This window comes from Nothoprocta perdicaria, unplaced genomic scaffold (assembly GCF_003342845.1).
Source record: "Nothoprocta perdicaria isolate Ctin4 unplaced genomic scaffold, notPer1 scaffold_34, whole genome shotgun sequence".
NCBI lineage: Eukaryota > Metazoa > Chordata > Aves > Tinamiformes > Tinamidae > Nothoprocta > Nothoprocta perdicaria.
The window spans coordinates 4034638-4057383 of NW_020455577.1; the positions used below are offsets into that span (position 1 = coordinate 4034638).

The following is a 22746-nucleotide window of genomic DNA, read 5'->3' on the forward strand; positions in this document are numbered from 1 at the left end:
TGAGACTTTCTCCTGTCCTTCAAGACTTGTGCTARCTAGATTTCAGTGCTCAGTGCAGACCAAGTTATTTAATGTCTTTGGATGAATAGCATACAGTATATCCAAAAACTCAGCCCTATACCCCTGTTTCCTATAATCTATGTCATTATTCTGTATGTTAAAATGATCTCTGCCTGAAGCATAAACCAAATTTTGGTTTATTTGAGAATAACAAATGCTGGAGTCAATTTTGACAAATACAGGTTATAATAGAGCATGCATCATACTTGTTGCAAAAATATTTTTCCATAACACCACCAGCGTGGAGCTTTATAAAGCAAAGCTCTAGCCAGCTGTCTGCTTTCACCCCGAGCTGCACTGCACTTCGTCGCTCTGCGACCCAGAGCTTGGCCATGGAGACTCTTCTGAACGAGTCTGAGGCTTGTTCTGGTTGTCAAGAAGATTTCAGCTGCTCTTTGAGGGAGTAACTGGGCCACTTTGCTGCTTTTTGATTTCAAGGTCAGGAATTGCCAAGCTGGTTTTGTGCCTTCAAATTAGGAAGTTTCCTGATAAAAGCTTTTAGGCGTGTACAGTGGAAAGGAGACTCCCTGGAAATTGGTGGGGCTTTTGCCACTTACTTTGATGAAGTCAGGATTTCAGCCATGCCTTATCCTTTTTTTGAATCTTTCCTGCTTTTAAAATTATTTATGAATAGATTTTTCTTGTGTCAGGTGTTTCTAGAGGTTTTTTTGCCGTTGTCAGAATATTCTCAGTAATACAGTACCTCACAATGGAAATATCTGTAATGCTCATTATATTTCACATACAGTTCTTAATGCTTTATGTTTCTGTGCCATTTCTATTGCATATAACCCATAATTAGGCTGAAAATTGTTGAGGATGAAATTTGAAGACAGGCAGGGAAAACAGTCTAGATCTTGCCTGTCTGAGCATGGTGTTTGCTCTACCACCTCAGAGGAATTGATCTGCTGCAAGAGGAGGCTAAAAGAATGGGGCTTGCTTAGCCTGGCAAAATGAAGCTTGATAGGGGTATGATTGCTCTATAACTGCATTATGAAGGTAAATRTAGGCAGGGAGAAGATTTTTCAGACTAAAAGGCACTATTGGCACTAGGGCAAATGGGTATAAAGTTGACCTGAAGAAATTTATGCTGGAAAWGGGAAGATTCTCAATGCTTTGAAAATAAAGCTCTGGATGAACCTTCTGAAATGAGCAGCAGGRCCGACCAAGCCAAGTAGTTTTGGGGTTGGCTCAGCAGGCAGGTGAGCTGTGAGAGCTCTGCCTGTGGGAACAGCGGATGGGACTTGACCTGTACTAAGGCTAGGCTAGGAGGTGAGGGGCTGAGCGCTTTCCATCCAATTAAGTGTGTCCTCTCTGTGTTAACCTGCTGAAACTGCTTCAGAGTTGCTATTATCAAATCTATAATTACACGATGAAAAGCAAATTAAATGTTCTGTACTGAACTCTGACCGTTTGCCTCRATGCTTTGCCTTTTCTGCATCCCATTTATTTCTTCCACACTTGATAATGGTACAAGGTGAGTTGTGTGAGAACTTTATAGATGAAAGAAAAACTCTTCTGCAATAACACAAGATTTTCTGATTAATTCAAAGACTTCCTGTAGTCTTTTATTTCTGGGTATTTTGAGCTTTATTTAATGCTTAAAATGCAAGTGCAGGGGCATCTTCTTCCCCAGGTGTTTTCATGTAAGGAGGTAGCAGCATTAGTTGCAGGTTCAGTGCTGTGGTCAGTCTGGGCTGTGTTTGTCTGCCAGTGACTGCTGGGCCCCAAGTGACTCTTCTGTGCCAGGAGCTCCTGTTGCTGGAAGGTGCATTAACCCTAGAGAGGCTGGAGCCTCCTGTGGTTGCAATAAGGCAGCCCTTACTCCTAATTTACTGTAAAATCCTCATTCTGACAATATACTGGATAATAGTAATTATTTTTTTTACCACTGCGGCAGGTAGGAATGCTAGAACATATTCTGTTTATTCCAGGTATGAGTTGATACATACCTGGTGTTGAGGCATTGTGCTAAGCAGTGTGTGCCCATAAAAGCACCGTGTACCCCAGAGCAGAGCAGGGACGGCCCTTGGGTTGGAGAAAGCTCTAAAGCCCCAGGAGAAGAGGAAGGTTTGTGGCTCAGCGCGGAGGAGAGCTGTGGGGTGGGAGCAGCAGCAGCGCAATCACCGCCGCGCTGCGGGCCTTCTGTCAGGGGAGTTTTAAGAAGGGATCTGAAGCAAGGTAATGAACTCTAAAGACTAAGACCCTGACTCAAAGCCTGCTTAAATGAATAGGATTATTTCCRGTGATGTCAAGAGTTGTTAGATCAAATCCTCTAACACTGTATCTGCAAAGGGAATTTTATAATCAAAAACTGTATAGGATTTTAACTTGGCAGAATTAAGCATATTGAATTATACACAAGTATTCTAGGCATGATATGTTTTAACATGAAAAATCCTTTTGCCTGTTTAGTAATTCTGCTAGTTGGCACAGCATGAGGTTTTTCCGTTTTGATTGGCCTGATTCTCAGAGCTGTTGATATTTGTAACTACCAGTGAAATCAAAATTGAAAGTCATTTTAGAAATGTAAACCATTAATTTGATCATTTTAGAAATATGCTTTCATGTTTTTAATGCAGCAGGTTTTGTACCAAAAAGTATATGAAATTATTTCCTATTTGTCGTCACATGGGTTCATTATAAAGATAGCATTTGAAGGGTATTGTATCTGCATACTAAAATGCAATATACTATAAAATCCCAATGCAACATTTCATGAAGCAAATTTTTTTTTATGCTTTTATTTGGTTTTCCAAGTATGCCTCAAAGCTGGAGGCAAATGCAGGTGCCCACCTATGCAGAGCCATTGCTGGTTTGGCAGCCTTAAGTTGAGAAATAAAGCAAGCTCCAGTGTTTGCTTAAGTGGACTAATGGTTTTCTAATAATGAGTGTGTGTATTGTGTGCTAGATAAGGTGAAGAAATAATAGGAAATACTCTGTTGTTGGGGCTGACTGACTGACAGAGCTGATATTTTGTTTAATATGTCATCAGCATTTTGGATTAGTATTTATTAAGTACTGCGAATAATTGTTATTGCTGGCTGCTTTCATGTTTTATGCAACTTAGAGAAGGTGGGGAATATTTGTACTTCTTGGGGAATATTTGTACAATATAGGTATATTGTAGTCTTGAGGTGGAAGCAGAAGGTTGCTTGTCAGCCTGCTGCCGCTTTGTGTCGGCAGTAATTTGGCCATGCAAAATTACTCTGCAGCAGCAAAGCAGTTAAATGTGGCAGCAACCTTAATTTGTGTTCTTTCACTGTTGTTTTTTTCTAATTCTCATAGAAGCTTATTTAACCCAAAACTATGTGATTAAATTATAAAATGGACATGCCAGTTAATACCAGCAACCATCCCATGTGCAGTTAAAACAAGGGAATGGTTATATAAGGTGTGAAAGAAAGAAGCGGAGAGGACAGTAGCTAGCAAAAAAGAAGAGTAATAAAGAATGCTTTTTAAGAGCTTTTAAGTCTTTACTATGTTAGATTCTGGTAGTTCTTTGCTTGGTTTTAAGTATTTCTGTATTGCTGCAGCATGCTTTTAGTGTTATAAAMAAGTTGTCCATACTACTTCAAGGCTTTTAAAAGAAATACTATTATGTTGATCAGAATATGGAGTTGAAAGACCTGTTTTCTCCTCTTCCCACTGCTGTATTTGAGAAGTACTAAGAGGAGCTTCTGAACTGTAGTTATAAACAGTGATTTAGTTCTTTGTACGGGCAGTAAGAATAATCTTTGAGGGAAGTATTTTGTGCCTCCAAGAGGAGAATGGCTACCTTGTTAATTACAAAGAGGTGTGTGGGGGACATAGGTCAGGTGTCAGTGTGCAGCCAGTGTTGATGTGGAAGGAGCAGAGTGCACACAGAGTTCTTGTCTTGAAAATGAAACATTAAACTGCATCTTGGCTTATTAGATACATCCAAAAATCTTCTCAAAAACTGAAAATGAGAACAAATCCTATTAGAAGGAAAGTAGGATCAGTGTCCTGTTCTCTTGGGTATGTTCACATAGCAATAGATTTTTGGGTAATGCTGATCTAAACCTGAGGAAATTCTCCATTAACTAAAAGTACATGTCATTAAATAAATGTTGTTTTTCTTGGCCAGGTTTACCAAAAATGCAAGTCATTCGCAACTACGATGGGATGCCACAGCCGGCTTCGCAGGACGGTCCGCCTTTGCACATCCACATTGGGGACACTATTGAACTCATCCATGGAGATGCACATAGCTTATTTTGGCAGGTACTGTAGGATTTAGCAAATGGCCCTATTCCTTTTTTTCCCAGCTATTAAATTCTTAATGATTTATTGTTGTTCTAAGTTTTTCTTCGTAGTGAACAACACATCCTCTAATGTGTTCTATTGAAAATAAATGACCGATACAACTATTTTCACTACTCAAGTGCCAGAGGCAGTACCCACGCTGTGTAAAGCCTTAGTCTTGCAACCCTATTCACCTAGAAGTCCTGCTGAATAAGCCTGCAGGAACTTGGCATAAGGAGCAGTCTGCTATTGAAATTATAGGACTGATGAAAGAATTTGTCACAGAAGCCCGACAGATCTGAGAATTTACATTACCACTTTTCCTGTATAGCAGAAGTGAAAGCTCTGCTAGCGAAACAAAATATTTAAATTCAAATGTGAGTAGGAATTTCTTTTAGGAAAGAGACAGATACATGTGCAAAATGGAGCTACGTCTACCTTTTTGGTGAGAGCTCAAGTCATCTAAGGACTTGTGTACAGAGGAAAGGGGAATGTATTGATGGCAAAATAAGTTGTTTCCATAGAAGTTGGTATGATTCAGATCACTGCTAATGGTGTTGTAATTTCATTTCTAATTTGGCACTTTTATCAAAAACGGATTTAAAATGCGAACAGTTTAACATTTGTTTTCCTTGATTATATTTCTCCAATTTTTCCTTCTAGAATGCATATCCACCAATAATATTGGGTAGCTAAAATAGTGCAAAATGGAAAAATAGATATTTCATTAGATATTAGAGTATTAATAGAAGAAAACCTAGGATATGTTGTTGATATTCTTCAGTTGCTGATATTTTATCTTTGCAATTTTTTTATGAGCTTATAGGTTAATAGTAACAATTTAATGAAGCATTGAAATATAGGACAGGCTGGAAGTTAATTATCTTAGTCTACTGGAATGTTTATTGGATGTGATTTGGACTTATGGCTAAGAATTCAGTTAAAATCTACTTGTGCAGTGCAAATTATTGTCTCTAGCTTCTTAGGCATTTTATTTTTTTCTCTCACAACCTGCCTTGTCGCAGACTACTCTCTGGAGATTGTTGTGAATCGTGTAATGATGTTTTGGAATGTGAACTAAGAAGTGGCTGCAAAATACAGACTTTCATTGAAAACTCTAAGGTTTAGTCAGGAGGGGTTTGGGATTATTTCATAGCTGACCAGAAGGAGAATTATGTTGGAATGGACTTGAAAATTGACCTTGTCTCAGTTTAGAAATTCAGATGCTTTTAACAGGTAAATGTATTTCAGGTGTGAAGATTTCTTTTTTATTGTTTATGATACATCTAATAAACACCACAAATTATCAGTAATTTAAAATCAATAAATTCTCAAGTAATGCTTATCTTAAAAAAATTTAGATTTGATAAATGTGTTTAAACATTAAAATTCTGCCAAGATAATGTTAGCATGATTGGTTGCTTAGAAATTATGGTGAATTCTGTAGATGGCTTACACATCTGTATACACATATGCATCTTGTAAAGCAGTCTGGAGAGCCAAGTATGAGTTTATTTTGGGGCTGTTCCCTCCCACGCACAAGGCATCCTCCTATGAAACAGCAAGTCCTATTTGGAGAGGCCGACAGATGCTCTCTATTCCTTCTAGCTATTGTGCGGCACCCGCTGTCATCCCAACCCTCAGCTTTCTTCAAAGAGAACATGGGAAATAAGGGGCTCGATACTACCTCAAGTATCGAGCCCCCAAGTTAACCTGCTGTTTTCTGTACCTACCTGGCTGTGAGTAAAAGGAAGAGAATCTTCCTGCTTTGCGCGGCTGCTTTTCTTTGCTCGGGCACGGGTGAGCYGGGCTGCTTGCCGAGTTGCTGCTCCTGCAGCCTTCCTTGCAAAGCTAATTGAATGAGAAGGGGAGGAGGGAGAGTGAAAACTTGGTGTTTTAAATGGAAATTTCAGACTGTGATCCAGAGCACTACTGGCTGTTTCAGCTGCAATAGTGCACTTCTCAAGTAGGCTGATTTTTATTATAGATGGGAATATTTTTTTCTCCTCTGAGTTTGGTCTAAGTAAATTGGTACTTATTTAACCTGAGGGCAGGTTTTCGGTGTGCCACAATGCATACCGTAAGATATAATGTAATTCTAGTTTTACAGGTTTCCATTGCAATTACCCACTATCCTCCAGGCAGTCATGTTTTTGAAGTACACCAAAGGAATACAGATTTTTCTGGACTGTTCTTTTTCTTTCTCTAAACCAACTTCTCTTTGATACAGACTAAACCCATATTGAGTAATTGCTATTATAGATGTCCCTGTTAATGCTTCAGTAGTTAGTGGTCCCACAGTCAACATCCAAAGGACATTAAGGATATTGTAACTATACATGGGATATAAAATTGAAACTTGTATCTGGGGAGAGAACTCGTTTCTTCTCTGTTGCCATGTAAAGACAACCCACTGGGGCAATGCAAAGCACTTCTGTGATAGGGTGCTGTGAGGAAAAAGAATGTATTGAGTGGTACTAACATGAGATAATTTTTATCTTCTCCGTACAAATATTGAGCATAATAATGCCCATTTGGGAAAAATTCTGCAGCAATCTGGGAATTCATGTACAATTCACCTTGCACAGAGGAAATCTGAATCTGATGTCTATGCAACTATGTCAAACTAAAACCATAGTATTCATTTTAAGATATTCATACAGCCAGCTAAYATACCCCAAAACATGGAAAGATCTCCTATGTAGAATATGTGAAAAGAGCTAAGCTTTTCAGTGTTGATCTAGGCTATGCTTTAGGAGGAGCAGCTCAGAGGGGCTGTTATTCTGCAGAGACCACTGTCCGGAAGCAGGTGGGCTTTGCGGGCCCGTAGGTGTCGGCGGGGGCAAGGGAGGCCTGGGGCATGGTTCCTATCTAAACGTTTTAAAACACTGCAATCACTGAATTAAAGGAAGAAAGGGTTGGCATATTGAGAGTTATATAATGTAAATGTCTATCTTCAGGCTGAGAATTAAGTAAGAGGAAAAGAGGAAGAGTTTAAGAACTTTCTTACCCAATAAAACCTACAATAGAGTGTCAAGACCTCCATTTCCCCATCAGAAAACATCAATGTATACCAGAGTCTGAATTCCTGTCCCAGGGAGTTGAGACTCCTTCAGGATTAGACAAATACAGGATTGCTGTTATGAATGCAGGTCCGTGAGTAGTCCCAAGCCCCCTCTGGTCACATGAGTAGGGTTGCATGGATTTTCCTTTATTTACCATGTTTGCCTGCTCGGTACATTTTCCAAAAAGGAGCCGTAGTTGGGTGGATGTTGTTAAGCCTCCTGCGGAACAGCTCTGCTTTGTCCTGAATTAAGCAGAAGYGAATTTGATAGAGGGTAAGCCTGAATTAGGCCTGGAAACTGCTTTTGTCCTAGTTAGCTGGGTGTTCTTCCCAGTGGTTATGTATTGATGATGCTAATGTTTTTGAAATGAAAAATATTAGTTACTTCCATTGAAAGCATATAGCAGTACTTTTTTTCTGAATTTGTCATTAAAATTCTGCATATTACTAAAATATACTGAGAGAAATTCCTGATGATTTAACCTATTTCATTCATGCTGTACAGTTTATACATAATTACTGTGCAGCTCTGTAGGATATATCTTATCATTAACAGAAGCCTCGTTCATTTTAATACTTCCAGCTACAGTAATGTCAAGGCAGTACATTGGGCTAAGACTTTGAGCGTGCATTAAAATACCTTCCACCTTTTAGTCGACCTGAAACTCTCATCTTCAAGGGTTTTGCAGAAAAGCSTTCTCCTGATTAGCAGGAGTCTCTATTTGTCGATGAGCAGGTTCTTCAGTAGGTTGCATGTGTGTCGGGTGGATGTGACCTGTCCTGTACAGCATTTCTCTCTTTGGCCGTGGGGATACTTCCGTGCTGGCTGTGCAGCCATGTCCTGCATGCTGATGTAGCAGCTCACATCCCTATTCTGGCCCAGCTCCCTCTCCGCCTGCACGTGTCATTCCACATTCTTCATTGAGGGTTATTCATGGATCCCTTAATAAAGCTGGGTCAGGCTGTCTTCAGCATTCAGATGTCTCCCGTGTCCCATGCAGCAGCAGTCAGGAATTTTCTAGCCGAGGCTCCCAGGTTTTTCTTTCCTGTCATTTAAGTAACTCAGGATTTATATGGATGCATTCAGTAGAATGTTCCAGCCTTGAGTCCCTCAATGTGAGATGAAGGGGTGTGTGTGTCACAGATACGGATACAATGATAGATGTGATAATTTTTAGCTATGCCAGTGCTTTGCTGTGTCCACTGAGCTTGGTGGCAATGGCATTAGCTAAAAGACTGACAGCAGCCTGAAAACTCATAGCAAAACTGCAAAAGGGCTTCAGAAAACCTCTGACCTTAAAACAATTGCAAGAATAATGAACCAGCCTCTAGTCTTGCTGAAGGTGCAGTTGAAAGAAATGGACTGAAGGGCTTCACCGGCCTCTATCTATGTTTATATATTTATGTGTGAGTAAAATATGCATGCACGCATGCTGTATGCACACACTGATATATATAGTATGTAGCCATAAAGTGTAATAAAGTTTCTTTAAAGCACCTTTAAAGAGTTCTGTCCAGACCTTCTGCTTTTCTAATGACCTTAAGTCATTATAGAGACATGTTGGAGGCAAGTGAAATGCTTAGTCATCAAGTGATAAGCAATTAGCCAGCAGAAAATKTAAAGCAGAAACAACTGATTAGAAATGAAGTGTGGTGGCATGATAATTTCGCTGTTAATCAGGGCTAATTGACAGATTTTCTATTCTGAAATCGTATGACAGTGGGTCACAGTTTCACATACGAATGACACTGAGCCTTGGTGAATTGCGCAGCATTGGAAAGCAAACTATTTCCTTCAGCAATGTATAATAAATAAAATTCTTCTACAGTTAGTGGCTTATTTCAAAAACTAGGATTAAATGTCCCCATAGCTACCTAATGCAGGTAAAGGTTTTCTTTAGAAGGCCAAGTTTTTCTTTGAGTTGTATTACTTTTATATTTGTGTTATTATTCAAAATACAATGATCCAGTTTTGTGCTGCTACCCGTACTTGGGGGGATTGGGTCTCTTGGAAGGCATGACCTGCTCAAGATCATCTGCCCTGCAACTCTTCTCTACTGCTGCTTTTGCTCCTGCTGTCTGAGTGTGATGTGTCGGCATCATAATGTCTGTGCTGTGGCAATGGTTTAATTGACGTGGAGCTCAACTAATCCCATGATTTCTACTGGGTTTTCAGCAGCAGTTTGTGGCACTGCTTGTCCCTAGCAGTGCCTGAGCCTGTCAGGGCACTGCTGGGGTTATATCCTGCTGTCCCTGGCCCATGGAGGCTGTGCTGTGATATATGTTCAAAATGATGCTCCTCTTTGCTCTGTCAGTTGGTGATGAAAGGATCTGTCCCTGAACTCATCAAGTTTTGATCCTTGCCTGCTTTTTAATTGTCATGGACATATGTTGCCTGATGTGTCATCTTGTGGAGCTTCTCTTATATACATTTTTCTCATGACGAGCACTTGTGTGTGGGCACATAGAAGGTTAATGCTCTTTAATTGTRCTTCTTCAAATGCTCTTTCTCATTAATGTATTTTATTCAGTGCTTGGTTGCATTACCTGGGTGATGACTTGCTGTTCAGATAGGATTCAGTGTAGTAAATAAGGGCCATTTAGCCAGGAGACTGTCAGAGCTTTGCTTGTAAATAAAGTGTGTGATTCAGAGGAATTCACACTAGGGGAGCAAACAGAATAAAAGCACACAGTGTGAAACCTATATTCAGGTAGACAGTGGGAAAGAAGGAAAACAAGCTTGGCTAACATGGGTTCAATTGTATAAGACTGTCACTCGTTAGCATGCACTTCTTTTTTTAACTTAACATATTATACCTTTAACACTGCTTGTAAGTGCCTTTTTGTCTCCTCTCCTTCCTCTGCACTTTAAGCATTGCTCTACATGATAAGTTGCATATGGCCTCCCAAGGAAAATAACATGCTTGTTCAGTGTGGGTAGGGCACCACACTTGAAGAGTTTTCTCAATTGCTCGTGAATCCTCATTAATTCTTCTTTCTTTTAGTTTTTACGTTCAGCTCTGCCCTATTTGAAATTGCTGAATTCTGGTTTGTGCGCTAGTATGAGGGTGCAATTACGCACTCAGTGTTGCAGCAATGAATGAATTAAAACAAGAAATTACATGTGCGTTCATGAAGCTTTTCTTCCCTTTTATTTTTTTTATGGTGCAAGTATGTGGTCAGAAATAAAAGTAAATGTCACTCTCAAGATGATGATGCCAAGAAAATGTTCTTTCTTACAGGCATTGCTAAGTGTGCTGGTAGTCTATTACATTTACAAGCAGAGTAAGCACTTAGGTGCTTTGGAAAAACTGAAAAACGGCAATGTTTGGATACTAAAACAGTAGGTTTGATGAGTGCAGGTGGTAGGAGGGTGATTTGGTATCCTGAGAGCAGGTCCTGAGCTCTGCTCTTTGTGTGGTACCCACTTCGTGGTGATTTGCATCACTGTGCAGAACTGGCATCCCCTTTCCCAGAGCCCTCAAGTGTATTGGCTATCATAATTTTAAAATTTCTATCAATAATAATGACTGAATTACATTTTTCTAGAATAATACTTTATTTTAAGGACTCTTTTGATRTGTACCTATAGTACTAAAATCCTGTGTACATAGTACTATCTACTATTTATCCCAATTATGTCTCAAAATGGGGAATTTTGTTTTTCTCTAGGGCAGAAATCTAACAACAGGAGAGCTTGGCTTCTTCCCAAGTGATGCTGTAAAACCTAGCCCATGTGTAAGTATGAGTGTTTAATTCTGTTTGTCATCTTGCAGGAAAATTGCCTGGTTTATGCCAGGGTTTTATTATTTTTACCTCATGGGAATCATATTGTTTCCAGTTCCTTTGTATTTTCATGATAAATTTAAAATTACTTAAAATATTGCATTCTAGTGCTTTTAGTTATTGGATTGAAATTGTACATGTCAAGAAAATATTCAAGAAGCAGATTTTTACTTCGGGGAATATTAATAAACATAATTGTCTAATGAATTTGCCAAGTATAGAGCAAATGGATTCTATGTGAAAGCACACTTTTTTTCTCCCCAGCAGTGAGGCGACAAGCCGTAGTTCTAATCTGTTGCTCAGTCACTTTGAGTTAGAGAGAGAGATTACACCGTAAATAGAGAGCTTAAAAATGTGAAAGAGTAAAACTAAAAGAAAACCTTCAATCCAGCCAGGTCGATAAATTTCCTTGTCTCCAAGTTCTTTACCTGCCTTTATTTCATTCAAGGATGTTTTCAATCAAGATTAATTCAGGATAACAATAAGAGAGATTAATTGATAATATGTACACATGAGTTTTGTATAGAGGTGACTGCATTAAGTACTGCACACTCCCTCATTCTGCTCTCTGTAACACTGTCCATCAGATTATCATATCTTCCTTCATTGAGATTAATTGATGTAAACCCGTAAGAATGCAGTGATGAATCACACTTAGTTTAGGAATTCTTTAGCTTGATTCACAACAGGGTTAGACTTATTAGCACAATTGCTTTCATTACAACAATAAAGACACCACAAAATGGATTGTAAGCAGGTGGAATTAGCTATTAATGCCTACATTTTGATATCCCTTTAAGGCTGTTATTGTTCCTTAGTTTCTAAAAAAAAAAATATATGCGTGATCCTAGTGGATAAACACATGAACACCTTGAGGGGTTAATTTTGCTTTTGCTATTCCCCACCTTCAGAATTGTGTTTGAAGAGGAATGGGTAGCATTTTTGTAGATACAGGGTGTGCTAAACTGAGTGACACAACAGATCTGAAACCAAGGCAAAGGTGCTTTGTGAGCTTATTTTTTTTCCTCTCTTTGTTTAAAGTGTAAAAGTGGTGGATTCCCCTGTGCCAGTGGCACTTGGGGATGTGGACCGTACTGTGGATTAGCTGTAGGTCCTTGAGACCCTGCAGTCAGTCAGTCTGATATTGCTGACAGGAGCTTTAGAACGTGCTACACATGCAGTGACTTTCTTGACAAAGGCAAAAGGAGTTAAGGAATCATCCCTGTATTTTAAACCAGAGGAAGCAGGATATTCATACTTAGGAAGAACTCTGCTTGGGTGCTGTGAAGATTGCTTTCTGCTAAATTTAGAAATACTCTTGTGAGAGGAGGATTGAAAATAACACATTTTTACAGAATAAATAAATGTTATTCATGAAATGTTAGCAACCAGTGTCACGGTCAGACGAGAAAGATAAATGGATGCCTTGCCACTGTTAACTTGGAAGGATGAAATATCAACATCTTATTATGACAAACGATGCAGTTAAAGATACTGAAACATCAATCAGATTTTTAACGTGCTATAACTTTTATTATTATTATTAAGTGTAACAGTCTTTACAACCAGCTGATATAAAAATGCCCAGAAACAGCATAAAATACGTATATCAAAAGACTTTAGGAATGAATATTGAATGAAAAACTGCTGAGCTCCAGAATATCTGTATTCCAGACTTTTCACAGCTGTACCTATAAACAATTTTTTCTTCTTTGCAATAAGTAGTATATGTCAGCAGACATTTTCTGCACCATATGAGTAATATCTGGTTTCTCCTAGCTTTCCTCCAGTTTTCTCATTGATATTGAAGGCATTGGATATATTGCACAGTGCAAATCAAGAGCCTCTGGATAAATATTTGATTTTCCTCTATTTCCTGACAATGACCAATGCTCGTAGTATATCTTGGTGCATTCCAAACTAATGGAAATGACTAATCATCAGTGATTTAACTGCTGTGAGGCATGGGCCAAGCCATTTTCGTGTCCTTTCCAAAGTAAAGCTGCTTGACAAAGTAAGGGTGCTGTGTACAGATTTTGTTAAACTCCTTTTAAAAATATTCCATTTTGTCCTTCTGCTGATTTAATTTAAAAAAAAAAAAACACACACACACAAAAACAAAAAACAAAACACTGTTTAATTAGCTGTAGAGGTAACAGTGCAAAACATCCAGGTGTGTGCTTTTCTGTAGAAGAGGTGTATCAGTCATATTTTGTCATTTGAGGATTGTTTACTAAATTGGCCTTCAGAGATAGTTCATTGGGTCAGCTCGGCCAAACAGGCTCACGGGATTATTTCTCCCCTGTTTGCCATYTGCTACCCCTTTTCTCTTGAGTCTTGGCAGTAGCAGCAGAGGCAGCTGAGTACAGAAGGGGCACTAAGGGCTGCAGAGGTGGTGCCTCGAGGGCTCTCTTATGGTTCCTGCATGACCAAGTGGGGTGAGTGCGTGCCGGGAGCGCTGTGCACGCTGCTGCTCACTGCCCCTGGCACGTGCCTTTGTTCTTCCTTTCTCTCTCCAAGAGTCTGGCTAACCTAACCAGGTAGACCTCTTGCAACATCTGGATGGACTTCCTATTTTGCAAGCCCACTTAGTGACCCAGGTTTTATCGTGGAATCATTTAATGAGTTTGATCATAATATGTCCTGTGTAGAATGTAATTAGATGGCCATTGGGTAATTTGTGGGCTATACTTGGTATAATTCACACTTTTTCTTAAGTGTCTTGAATTGGGAGACATTCAAGTAAGCGTTGAGTGATGATTGCGTCAAAGGTGGTATTGGGATCTCTGCAAATTTGGGTTCATGAAAATGAATCTTGACAGTGCTGGGCTGGAAGTCAGGTCTGTGGTAAACTTCAAGTTAGCTTCAACCTTCTTATATCACAAAAGCTGGAGCAATTGTGTTTACTTCTGTGTAGAAAAAATAATTAGGAGAGATGCCAACTTTTTCCCCAATCCTAGCTGCTATGCTTTTGAAAACTCTTCCAAGAGAAAAATATTCCGAATGTATGTAAATACTTAGCCAGTATTTTTAGTGAGGCATTCTATATAGATTCTTTATGTAGCTTTAGTGTTAAGACTTAGTGTGAATTTGAGAGACTAGAAATTTGAGTAATTTTGAATTTGAGGCAACATGTGTTTTTATGAAGAGATTGCAGAATTATGTTGCCAGCACAATTGGTTTTAAATATCAGTGTTCCTCTCTGTTTCCTCAACTTAACTGTCCACTGTCATCCTAATTTGTTATATCCTGTAGCTTCCTCCTCCACTTTTTTAAACTTCAAAGGCTGCCTCTTACTGCTCAGCAATGCTGCTCGAATCTGCCATAGCATTTTTGACATGCTATGCTAAAATCTCTCATTCTGTTTGACTCCTGCTACTTCAGCTGCAGAACACAGAATATGATACATATGTAATGTTTTTTCCCCGCATCAGTGCTGTTCATTTCAAGATGAAATCTAAAGATCTGATAGAGAACTCAGGTGATTCATGAGGTCAGCCATATAATTATCTATACATTATTTAGCATATAAGTCAATGGCATTTGTATTTCATTTAAGTTTAAATCAATTTAAGTTTGTAGGTATATATGACAGTATCTTCCTGCGCTGATCTGTTTGGAAGCCTCTGTTGAAGACATTTCATATATAATAAAATTTTAGGAATGTTATGGTAATGATTTCCCTGTCAGATTCCAGAATATAAGAAGATGTTCTTTGGTTTTACTGGAAGGAAAAAACATGTTGCCATCTGCTGATTTAAGAATRTATGACCTTAGGTTATAAGTCTCCAAGATGTATGCTAAGCCTCTCTGAACAACCCTTTTTCAATGCCTTGCAATTCTCTTACAAATTGTATTGGAAGATTAGGGTAATATTGAAGTATCTCAATACTTCACTGTGAGAGATTCCAGGTTAAATGCTCATAAGGATTACTATACTGTGAATTAATGTTASTTTGTATATGTTGGGTATACGTATACTGCCTGTTTTACAAACTGTTTTTATTTTTATTCAATTTTTTGAAAATTGGATTTGAGCTTCAAATTCCATGCTTATTCAAGTACAGTGCATGACTAACAAGTACAGGGGTATGAAGGAAGCCATACAGTACAATCTATGGGTTACCTATAACTCTCTTGGGTTTTTACAGCATTTTTTTTCTAATAGACTATATTTTTAAAGCCATAAAATCCTTGAAACATGAAGTGCTTTTTTAATGTATTTGTTACACATTTTGATGATACGTTTTAATGGTATGTACTGTTAGGCTGTTTTATGGTTGAACTGAGCGTGGGCTCTGTCAAAATAAACTTCACGCTTCTATTAAATAAAAGAATTTTGTTCCAAATTGTGACCTTTGTCATAACACACAAAAAATAAGATACTCCATTTGCTGTTGGAAATGAAAACAGAAATTGAAAAAATCACACTTTCTACATTCATTCAGGAAAAACTAGACTTCCAGCCAAATTAGCTTGTTTATATGATTTATTTTCCTCTTTTTTTTTTTTTTTCCCCCTCAAAATCTTGATCATTCTGTTGTGTCTTTTCATGCTTCAGGTGCCTAAACCAGTAGACTACTCTTCCCAACTCTGGTGAGTCCTTATGTAGCCCTAAAATAATCTTTCTGGAAAAAAATCATCATAGAAAGACAACTGTGTGTGTTGCAATCTAATTATATTGGTTTAACCTTTCGAGGCTTCTGAAGAAGCTATTGTGTAATGGTTTGGGAAAACAACACCGTGCATTGCCTAAAAGCATTTCTGATGTAATAATGTGCTTAATGTTTTTGACATTTTGTTTACAAGTCTATAGTTACACAGTCTTAATCCCAGAGGTCTCAAATGGAATAATAAGAGATCACTATAATGTGAAGAATGCAAGCAGATCTTAACATGTCAGACGACTAAGCAAAAGCATAGCATAAAATGTATTTTGTCTTATGGATAATTCTGAGAGAGCAGAAGCAGCATCATTCCTCTTCTATCCCTGATTTTATGCTTCTTCATTTGGACATTATTCCTAACTATCTTTAGCTTACAGAAAGTGAAATTAGAATCATATTTTAACAAACATTGATTTTTTTCCCCACAACCAGCCAAATAAAATGTTAAATATATAAGTCTGATATTTCTTAATTCAATTCTAACATTTGGTCTGTAATTTTGTTAGTAGAGAGCATGTTGCTGCAGTCAGTATTTCTAACATCTTGTAATATCTAACTGAAAAATGACTTTAAGGCTGGAGAATTGTGAAGTGTTTGAGGCTGGAAGGGACCTCTGGAGATGATCTAGTCCAACCACCTACTTGAGCACAGTCACTTGGAGCACGTTGCCCAGGACTCTGCTCAGATRCCTTTGGAATATCTCCAAGGATGGAGGCTCTGCAAGCTCTCTGGGCCACCTCTTCCAGTGCTCAGTCACCTTTACAGTAAACAAGTTTTTCCTCATGTTCAGGCAGACCTTCTTGTGTTTCTGTTTGTGGTCGTTGCCTCTCATCCTGGGCACCACAGAGAAGAGTCTGGCCCCATCCTCTTGACGCCCCCGGTTTGGGTTCATACACACGCTGAGAAGGTTGCTTCGCTGTGAACAGGCCCAGCTCTCAGCCCTTCCTTGTGAGAGGAATGCTGCAGTCCCATCATCRTTTGGGTGGCCTTCTGCAGGACTCACTGTGGTAGCTCCTCGTCTCTCCTTTTGGGGAGCCCAGGACAGGACACAATACTCCACATGTGACTTTTAGAGGGATGAGTTGTGGTAAACATTCAGAGTCATTCTCCCTGAGGTGATTAGCCCTATAAAAATGAAATCACTTCTCCCACCCTGCCTATGAACGTTTTAACCTCCAGCCTCCTGTCGAGCTGTCCGCAGAGATGCGGCGAGGATGCAGATCTGCGTGTGCGGTGACGCTGCTGAATCAGGGGCCTCTCTTAGCTTTCCACTGTAGCATCGATTCTTTCAACTTTGGGCAAGTTAGGCTGAAATAAATCTTTGGGCTTGTTGATGTTTCAGTCTATCAATTACATTTTAGCCTTGAGATGTTATAGATAATTCTAAAGTGTTTAAATACTAAAATTAAATTAATGTGTCAGTTTATGTTTTTGGCTGAGTATCCTGTTAGCTGCTGATTCTTTGCTTGGGAGTTTCATGCATCCTAGAGCACGATGTACTGTGATAARACAGGGCCCCCGTTTTCAGTTTTGACATAAAAGCCAAAAGGAAGATGCAGTTCTTTCATTTTCAGTASATACTTCAAGCCAGCTTTAATATGCAGTATGAGAATAGGCCCTAATTCAGAAAAATCATTTTTATTTATGAGCTGTTAAAATCAGTAGTCATTGAGTTAATGCTCAGGCATAATTTCCCTTAATGTGGAATAAACCCACAAGAACTTCTCTAAGGTTTTTTTCCTTTTTGCCCAGAAATTCCCTTTCTTCCCCCCCGCCCCACCACCCAATGCCTTCACTTTATTTATTTATTTATTTATTTATTTATTTTTTAATTATATTTCAAGGCCTGAAAATGGAGTTCAGTTGCAATTGATGTATTTTTAGGTCACTATCTCTTGCAGAATATTGAGACCATCCATTGCATATTTGATAGATCTCTTTCATAGCATTAAAAATATCATGACCAGTTTTTATTGTTCTGTTACAGGTTTGCAGGAGCAATGGAAAGATTGCAAGCAGAAAGTGAACTTATTAACCGAATAAATAGCACTTACCTGGTGCGGCACAGGACCAAAGAGTCGGGAGAATATGCAATTAGCATTAAGTAAGTGAGATACAAACTTTCATAGAAGGTTCTTCTGTTTTCGTTTATACCTAGATAATGCAACTTTTGTAATCAATAAGAAAAGTAAAAAAAATTCTATTTTGGCTTATACAGTCATGCGTAACCTCTCAGTCAATATATGAAAACTGAAGTTGCTGGCAAAATAAATCAGCATTTATATTAGGAAACAGCAAGAGTTTTATAATATCAGTGTAGCAAACAGGTCTACGAATATGATAGACTACTATATTGGGTCATAATAAATGTTTGAGATATGATTTGTTCTGCATTTTTTGAAGTGAATAGGAAGTTTCTATTGAATTCAGTGGAGTTTGAGGCCTTTTCTCTCAGATACTTCAGCGAACTGGATGTTCACAGATTCTTATAGGGGTCTTTGTTTCACRTTGGTTATCAATGCAAATATAAAAGCAAGCAAGATATAGGAATTTCTAGTTAGAGCAAGCAGTTAGTCATGACTTTTTATTCTGAATACAGATTACCTCTTTAGCTGGACCTTAATAAATACCTTTGGTTAATTAGATGTCAACTATGTTTTGGCATGGATATGCATTTTGTCTTAAGAATTTATTCGTATAGTGTTATTGGGGTCTGCCCTCAGGTAATTATTGATTGCCTCTGATTAAAAACACATTTATATTCATAAGTTATTCATTGCCTGCAGGTACAATAACGAAGTGAAACACATCAAGATTTTAACAAGAGATGGCTATTTTCACATTGCAGAAAATAGAAAATTTAAAAATTTAATGGTAAGCATTGATTAGACTTTGCAGTGTGCAACTTCTGCCTAGCTGCTGCAGGTAAAGTGTGTGGTGCTTTGGTTTGCAGAATTACAAATTGCTCTATGACTGAGAGATTTGAATCCTGTCCGTACTTGTAAAAGGGGATGGTATTTTTTTTGTATATAGTGTTTACTGTATAGTGTTTTCTGTAAGTGATTGTGGTACATGATTAGAATTACATATGTATATTTTGGACAAGAATGTGTCCCTTGCAGTGATGTGGAAGAGAAGATGTGCCTGAATCCCTCATGTCAGCCCTCTGTGCAGCTCTGTTGAATCTTGAAAGCCTCTTGAAAGCCAAGTTTGCTGCCTTTGGAAGAGTCCCAGTTGATGGCAGCGGTCCCCAAAGTAGCTGGGTGAAGGTCCTTCCCTTTCATATCGCAGCAGACACACGCAGGCTCTGATGAACAGAACGGTGCCTGCTGCTGTGCATCAGAGCCCAGGAACACTCAGGAGAGCCGGAATGGTGCAGTAAGAGCCCATGTCAGCGAGGTTCCAATTTTATATCAGCATGGTGTTTTACAGAGAAGAAATTTCTCTTGAACTTTCATTTGAAAGAATTTCTTGATAGTTCATTTCGCTTGGGCAAGACTCATAAATACAAGGTGTCTGAATAAATTACCTCAGTGCATTTGTAAAACTGTACTGCTTAAGCATTTCCTGATGCATAGTTAAAGGAAGCTGGTTCAATATATTATATTTAGCTCAATCARTTGGATTACACTTACACTGCAGCCTTCCTGCGTGCATCTCCAATTACTCTAAAACGATAAATAAAACTGAAGGACAACACAAACCAAGAATAGGGAGAGACGCTTTGAAACCAGGAAGCCTTAGAAATGGTTTTCATTTAACCTCTGACACTGTACAGCAAGAATATTCCATGAACGATAAAGAATCAAGCAAAAGTCTCTGCTTTGCATGACTCTGATTCAACCAAGTGCCCATTAGAATGGAAGAACATGAATTTCCTGACTGGAGAATGCACCAAGGTGCTTTCACACTCCGACTTGTCTTCCTTGGCACTTAACATCCAGGGAGGTGGACAGTGCTAGGGCCACGCGCCCTGGGATCTTACCACTGGTAGCAACAGAACTGATCGCATTCCTCAAAKGTGACGTGATTGACTGCAACGCTATTTCTTTGGAAATCTGAATGTTAGTATGCAGTGGAGTGACTGAGGAATTATTGGTAGCTGTGATGGGTTTATCCTGAATATATGGCTTTATGCTTCTGTTTTTGAAAAATGAACACCCTCCYGTCCCCCAATTGAAGGGTCATTAATCAAAGAGAATATATTTGCATTGAGTTTTTGGTCAATTTTAATCTTATTCCAGACTCTGGATGCACCTGTATGTATGTTATTGAGACTAGTTCAAATCTAAGAGCCCATAACAGGAGCTGAAGATTGCAAAGGGGAAAAAAGAAATCCAAGGCTGTCAAGAATTTGATGGGTGCTACATTCTGTAGAATAGAAATTAAAGTAACTGCCTTGACTTTGTCATATCTCCTTGGTTACATAAACTATTTTAGCCCATTTAATGTATATAGAAATGCACAAATTATTGGATTGAACTCAAAGAGAATGTGAAATGTTGGATTATTCATATAGTACCAGCTGGAAAAAATGCACGAATTCTAACAGCCGTGCTTTGARAATTCTACATGGTCCATATAGTAGCTCATCAGGTTGCAGTTGGCTTCCCTGCTTTTACATGTATATAGTTATCTGGGATCTGTGCATTTATGCACATTATCTGYACTGCTACATATGCACATGATCAGATATATGATCTGATAAACACATTTTTGACTGGACATCACTTACTGCTGCAAGAGATCTGAGAAAACAAGGGCAGTTACTTGACCAGTTAACAAGCAACAGACTTTCTGCTTGGGCTCAGAAAAGCAAATGCATACTCAAAGGAGCAAGTAAGCATCAACTTTGATCATAAAGTTTTACTGCGTAAATGGCATATACATTGTACGTGACATGTATTTATTGAAAAATGAGGCTTCACTGTATAAATATTCTCAATGCTTCAGGGCAAGGACTTAATACAGAAAGCTAAGTGGCAGCATACAAGCAGTCAATATTTAGGATACTTGATTTATTCAGTGTGTACGTACTGTGCAATATTGTATTATAAAATAAGGTTACTAGCATGATAAAACTCTCACTACCTGAAAAGAGTATATAGAAAAACATGTGTTTCCAATGGCATGTTATTGTCTTTTCTGATAGGAACTCATAGAATATTACAAGCACCACTCTCTCAAAGAAGGCTTTCGAAGTCTGGATACTACTCTTCAATTTCCGTTCAAAGAATCTGAAAACTCAGTGGGACAAAGGAGTAACAGAACAGGTGGCAACTGTGAGTGTCTTATACTTACCTCTTGTTTTCTATCATTTAAATATTTAATGCACAAGGTACTTTCAGTATCTTTATTTTGCATTTTTGATATATAAACAATTCACATCATAGTGTTTTTAGCCAGGATTTTTATGAAGCTGAGCACGTTCAGAGCTGCTGTGAGGTTTATAAACAGATCTAGTAAGCTTGTCTTGTTGCTTGAAACTCATCTTAATACTTAAAATCTCCCTCATGAATATTATTTAGGAGTTATCTATTAGGAATATTGGCAAGAGATTAAGCTGCATCCTGCCTAGGTTTTCAGACGTTTGCATGGATTACAGYTACAGGTGTTAATATCTGTGGCAGTTTCTGAACTTTAAAAGGGACTTTAAATAAACAATCWTGTAATCATGTAAACCAGGATTTCGGTAATGCAACATGCATCCTTCAAACTCCATATATTCACTATATCATGATTATTTTTATGCTTTCATCTTAACCTTCAAAGTTTATTGCACATCTATATGCTTCTAACTGTTAATGAAATAATGTGCAGTTTAAATAGCACTTAAAATTTTGAAGTAAGCTGAGAAGGCTTATCATGTGTCCTTTATGTAACATGTTACTACCAAAGTAGTGGAAGTTGGCATGATTTTTAGAACACACAAAAGTTCAATGTTAATGATAAAAGAACTACCACATGGCCTATAAAAAGTATTTAAAGTTTCTGTCAAATAGCAAATATTAGATTTGCAGTTCTGCTATGCCAGATAATGAGGAAAATAAAAATGAATGGGAATTTTAACAATAGGAAGACTGCTGTGAAGACCATGGGTTCCAGTGTAGTCTTTGCAATGATAGAGCTGGCTGTGTGATTATCATTTGCTGTGTTCATTAGCTTTTGTTTACTTCCCTGTCTCTGTTACATAATATTTCTGTAGCTTTGGAGACTTTCTTCCTCCTAATTAAAGCAAAGATAATTTAGGATAGACTATTGTAAGAAACAAATGTGTCTGTGCATTTCATTTACTTTGTCTCTATCCCAGTTCTGCTTTATTTCTTTCATTCCTGTTTTCTTCCACTGATTCCTGTGGAAGAGTCCTGTTGGTTTGCTGTACAGCGTCTCGGTGCACCTTCTTTGGTGACTTGATCTGCCCAGATCTTTCTTTTTATCTTTGGCTTGCATTCTGCCTTTGCTGCTCTTCCTCTCCTCGCTTGTGCTCTCCTTCACTAGACCTTTAGTAACATCAAGACTTCAGCTGTCACAGAGGACCTGACCTGCTTGCTTTTCTTTGCTTTTATTCTGATTATTACTGGATTTGAGCAGAAACAACTCATTTCTCCCTTTCCTAGGCCAGCTGGAACATATCTGTACTATGCATTAACTTACCATGGTGCAGAAGTTTTAACTCAAGCATTTCACGTTTCACAGGATATAAGACTTTTGTGGTGCATGCTCATTAACTCTGCCTTTAAAAGAAAATATCTCCTTTAACAAGACTTTTTTTTTTTAAACTGATATAGAGAAAGGCAAGAGAAATGGATGTGGGATGTGTCACCCATAATTAAGGGAGTAGGTGCTTGTCTACTAAAGTGAATTTCAGCCATTTAATGCTAGAGGATATGTTGGAGGGATCTG

The 22746-nt window shown here is 38.3% G+C and overlaps 1 protein-coding gene across 1 annotated transcript in view; it reads left to right on the plus strand.

Moving 5' to 3' along the window:
• Positions 1-22746, plus strand: part of VAV3 (vav guanine nucleotide exchange factor 3) — a 142935-nt gene that overhangs the window by 109607 nt on the left and 10582 nt on the right. Inside the window, exons 20-25 of the mRNA XM_026043890.1 lie at positions 4169-4305; positions 11063-11128; positions 15738-15772; positions 17831-17947; positions 18630-18717; positions 20996-21125. Of these exons, the coding sequence (XP_025899675.1) occupies positions 4169-4305; positions 11063-11128; positions 15738-15772; positions 17831-17947; positions 18630-18717; positions 20996-21125 (573 nt within the window). The remainder of the gene's footprint in view (positions 1-4168; positions 4306-11062; positions 11129-15737; positions 15773-17830; positions 17948-18629; positions 18718-20995; positions 21126-22746) is intronic.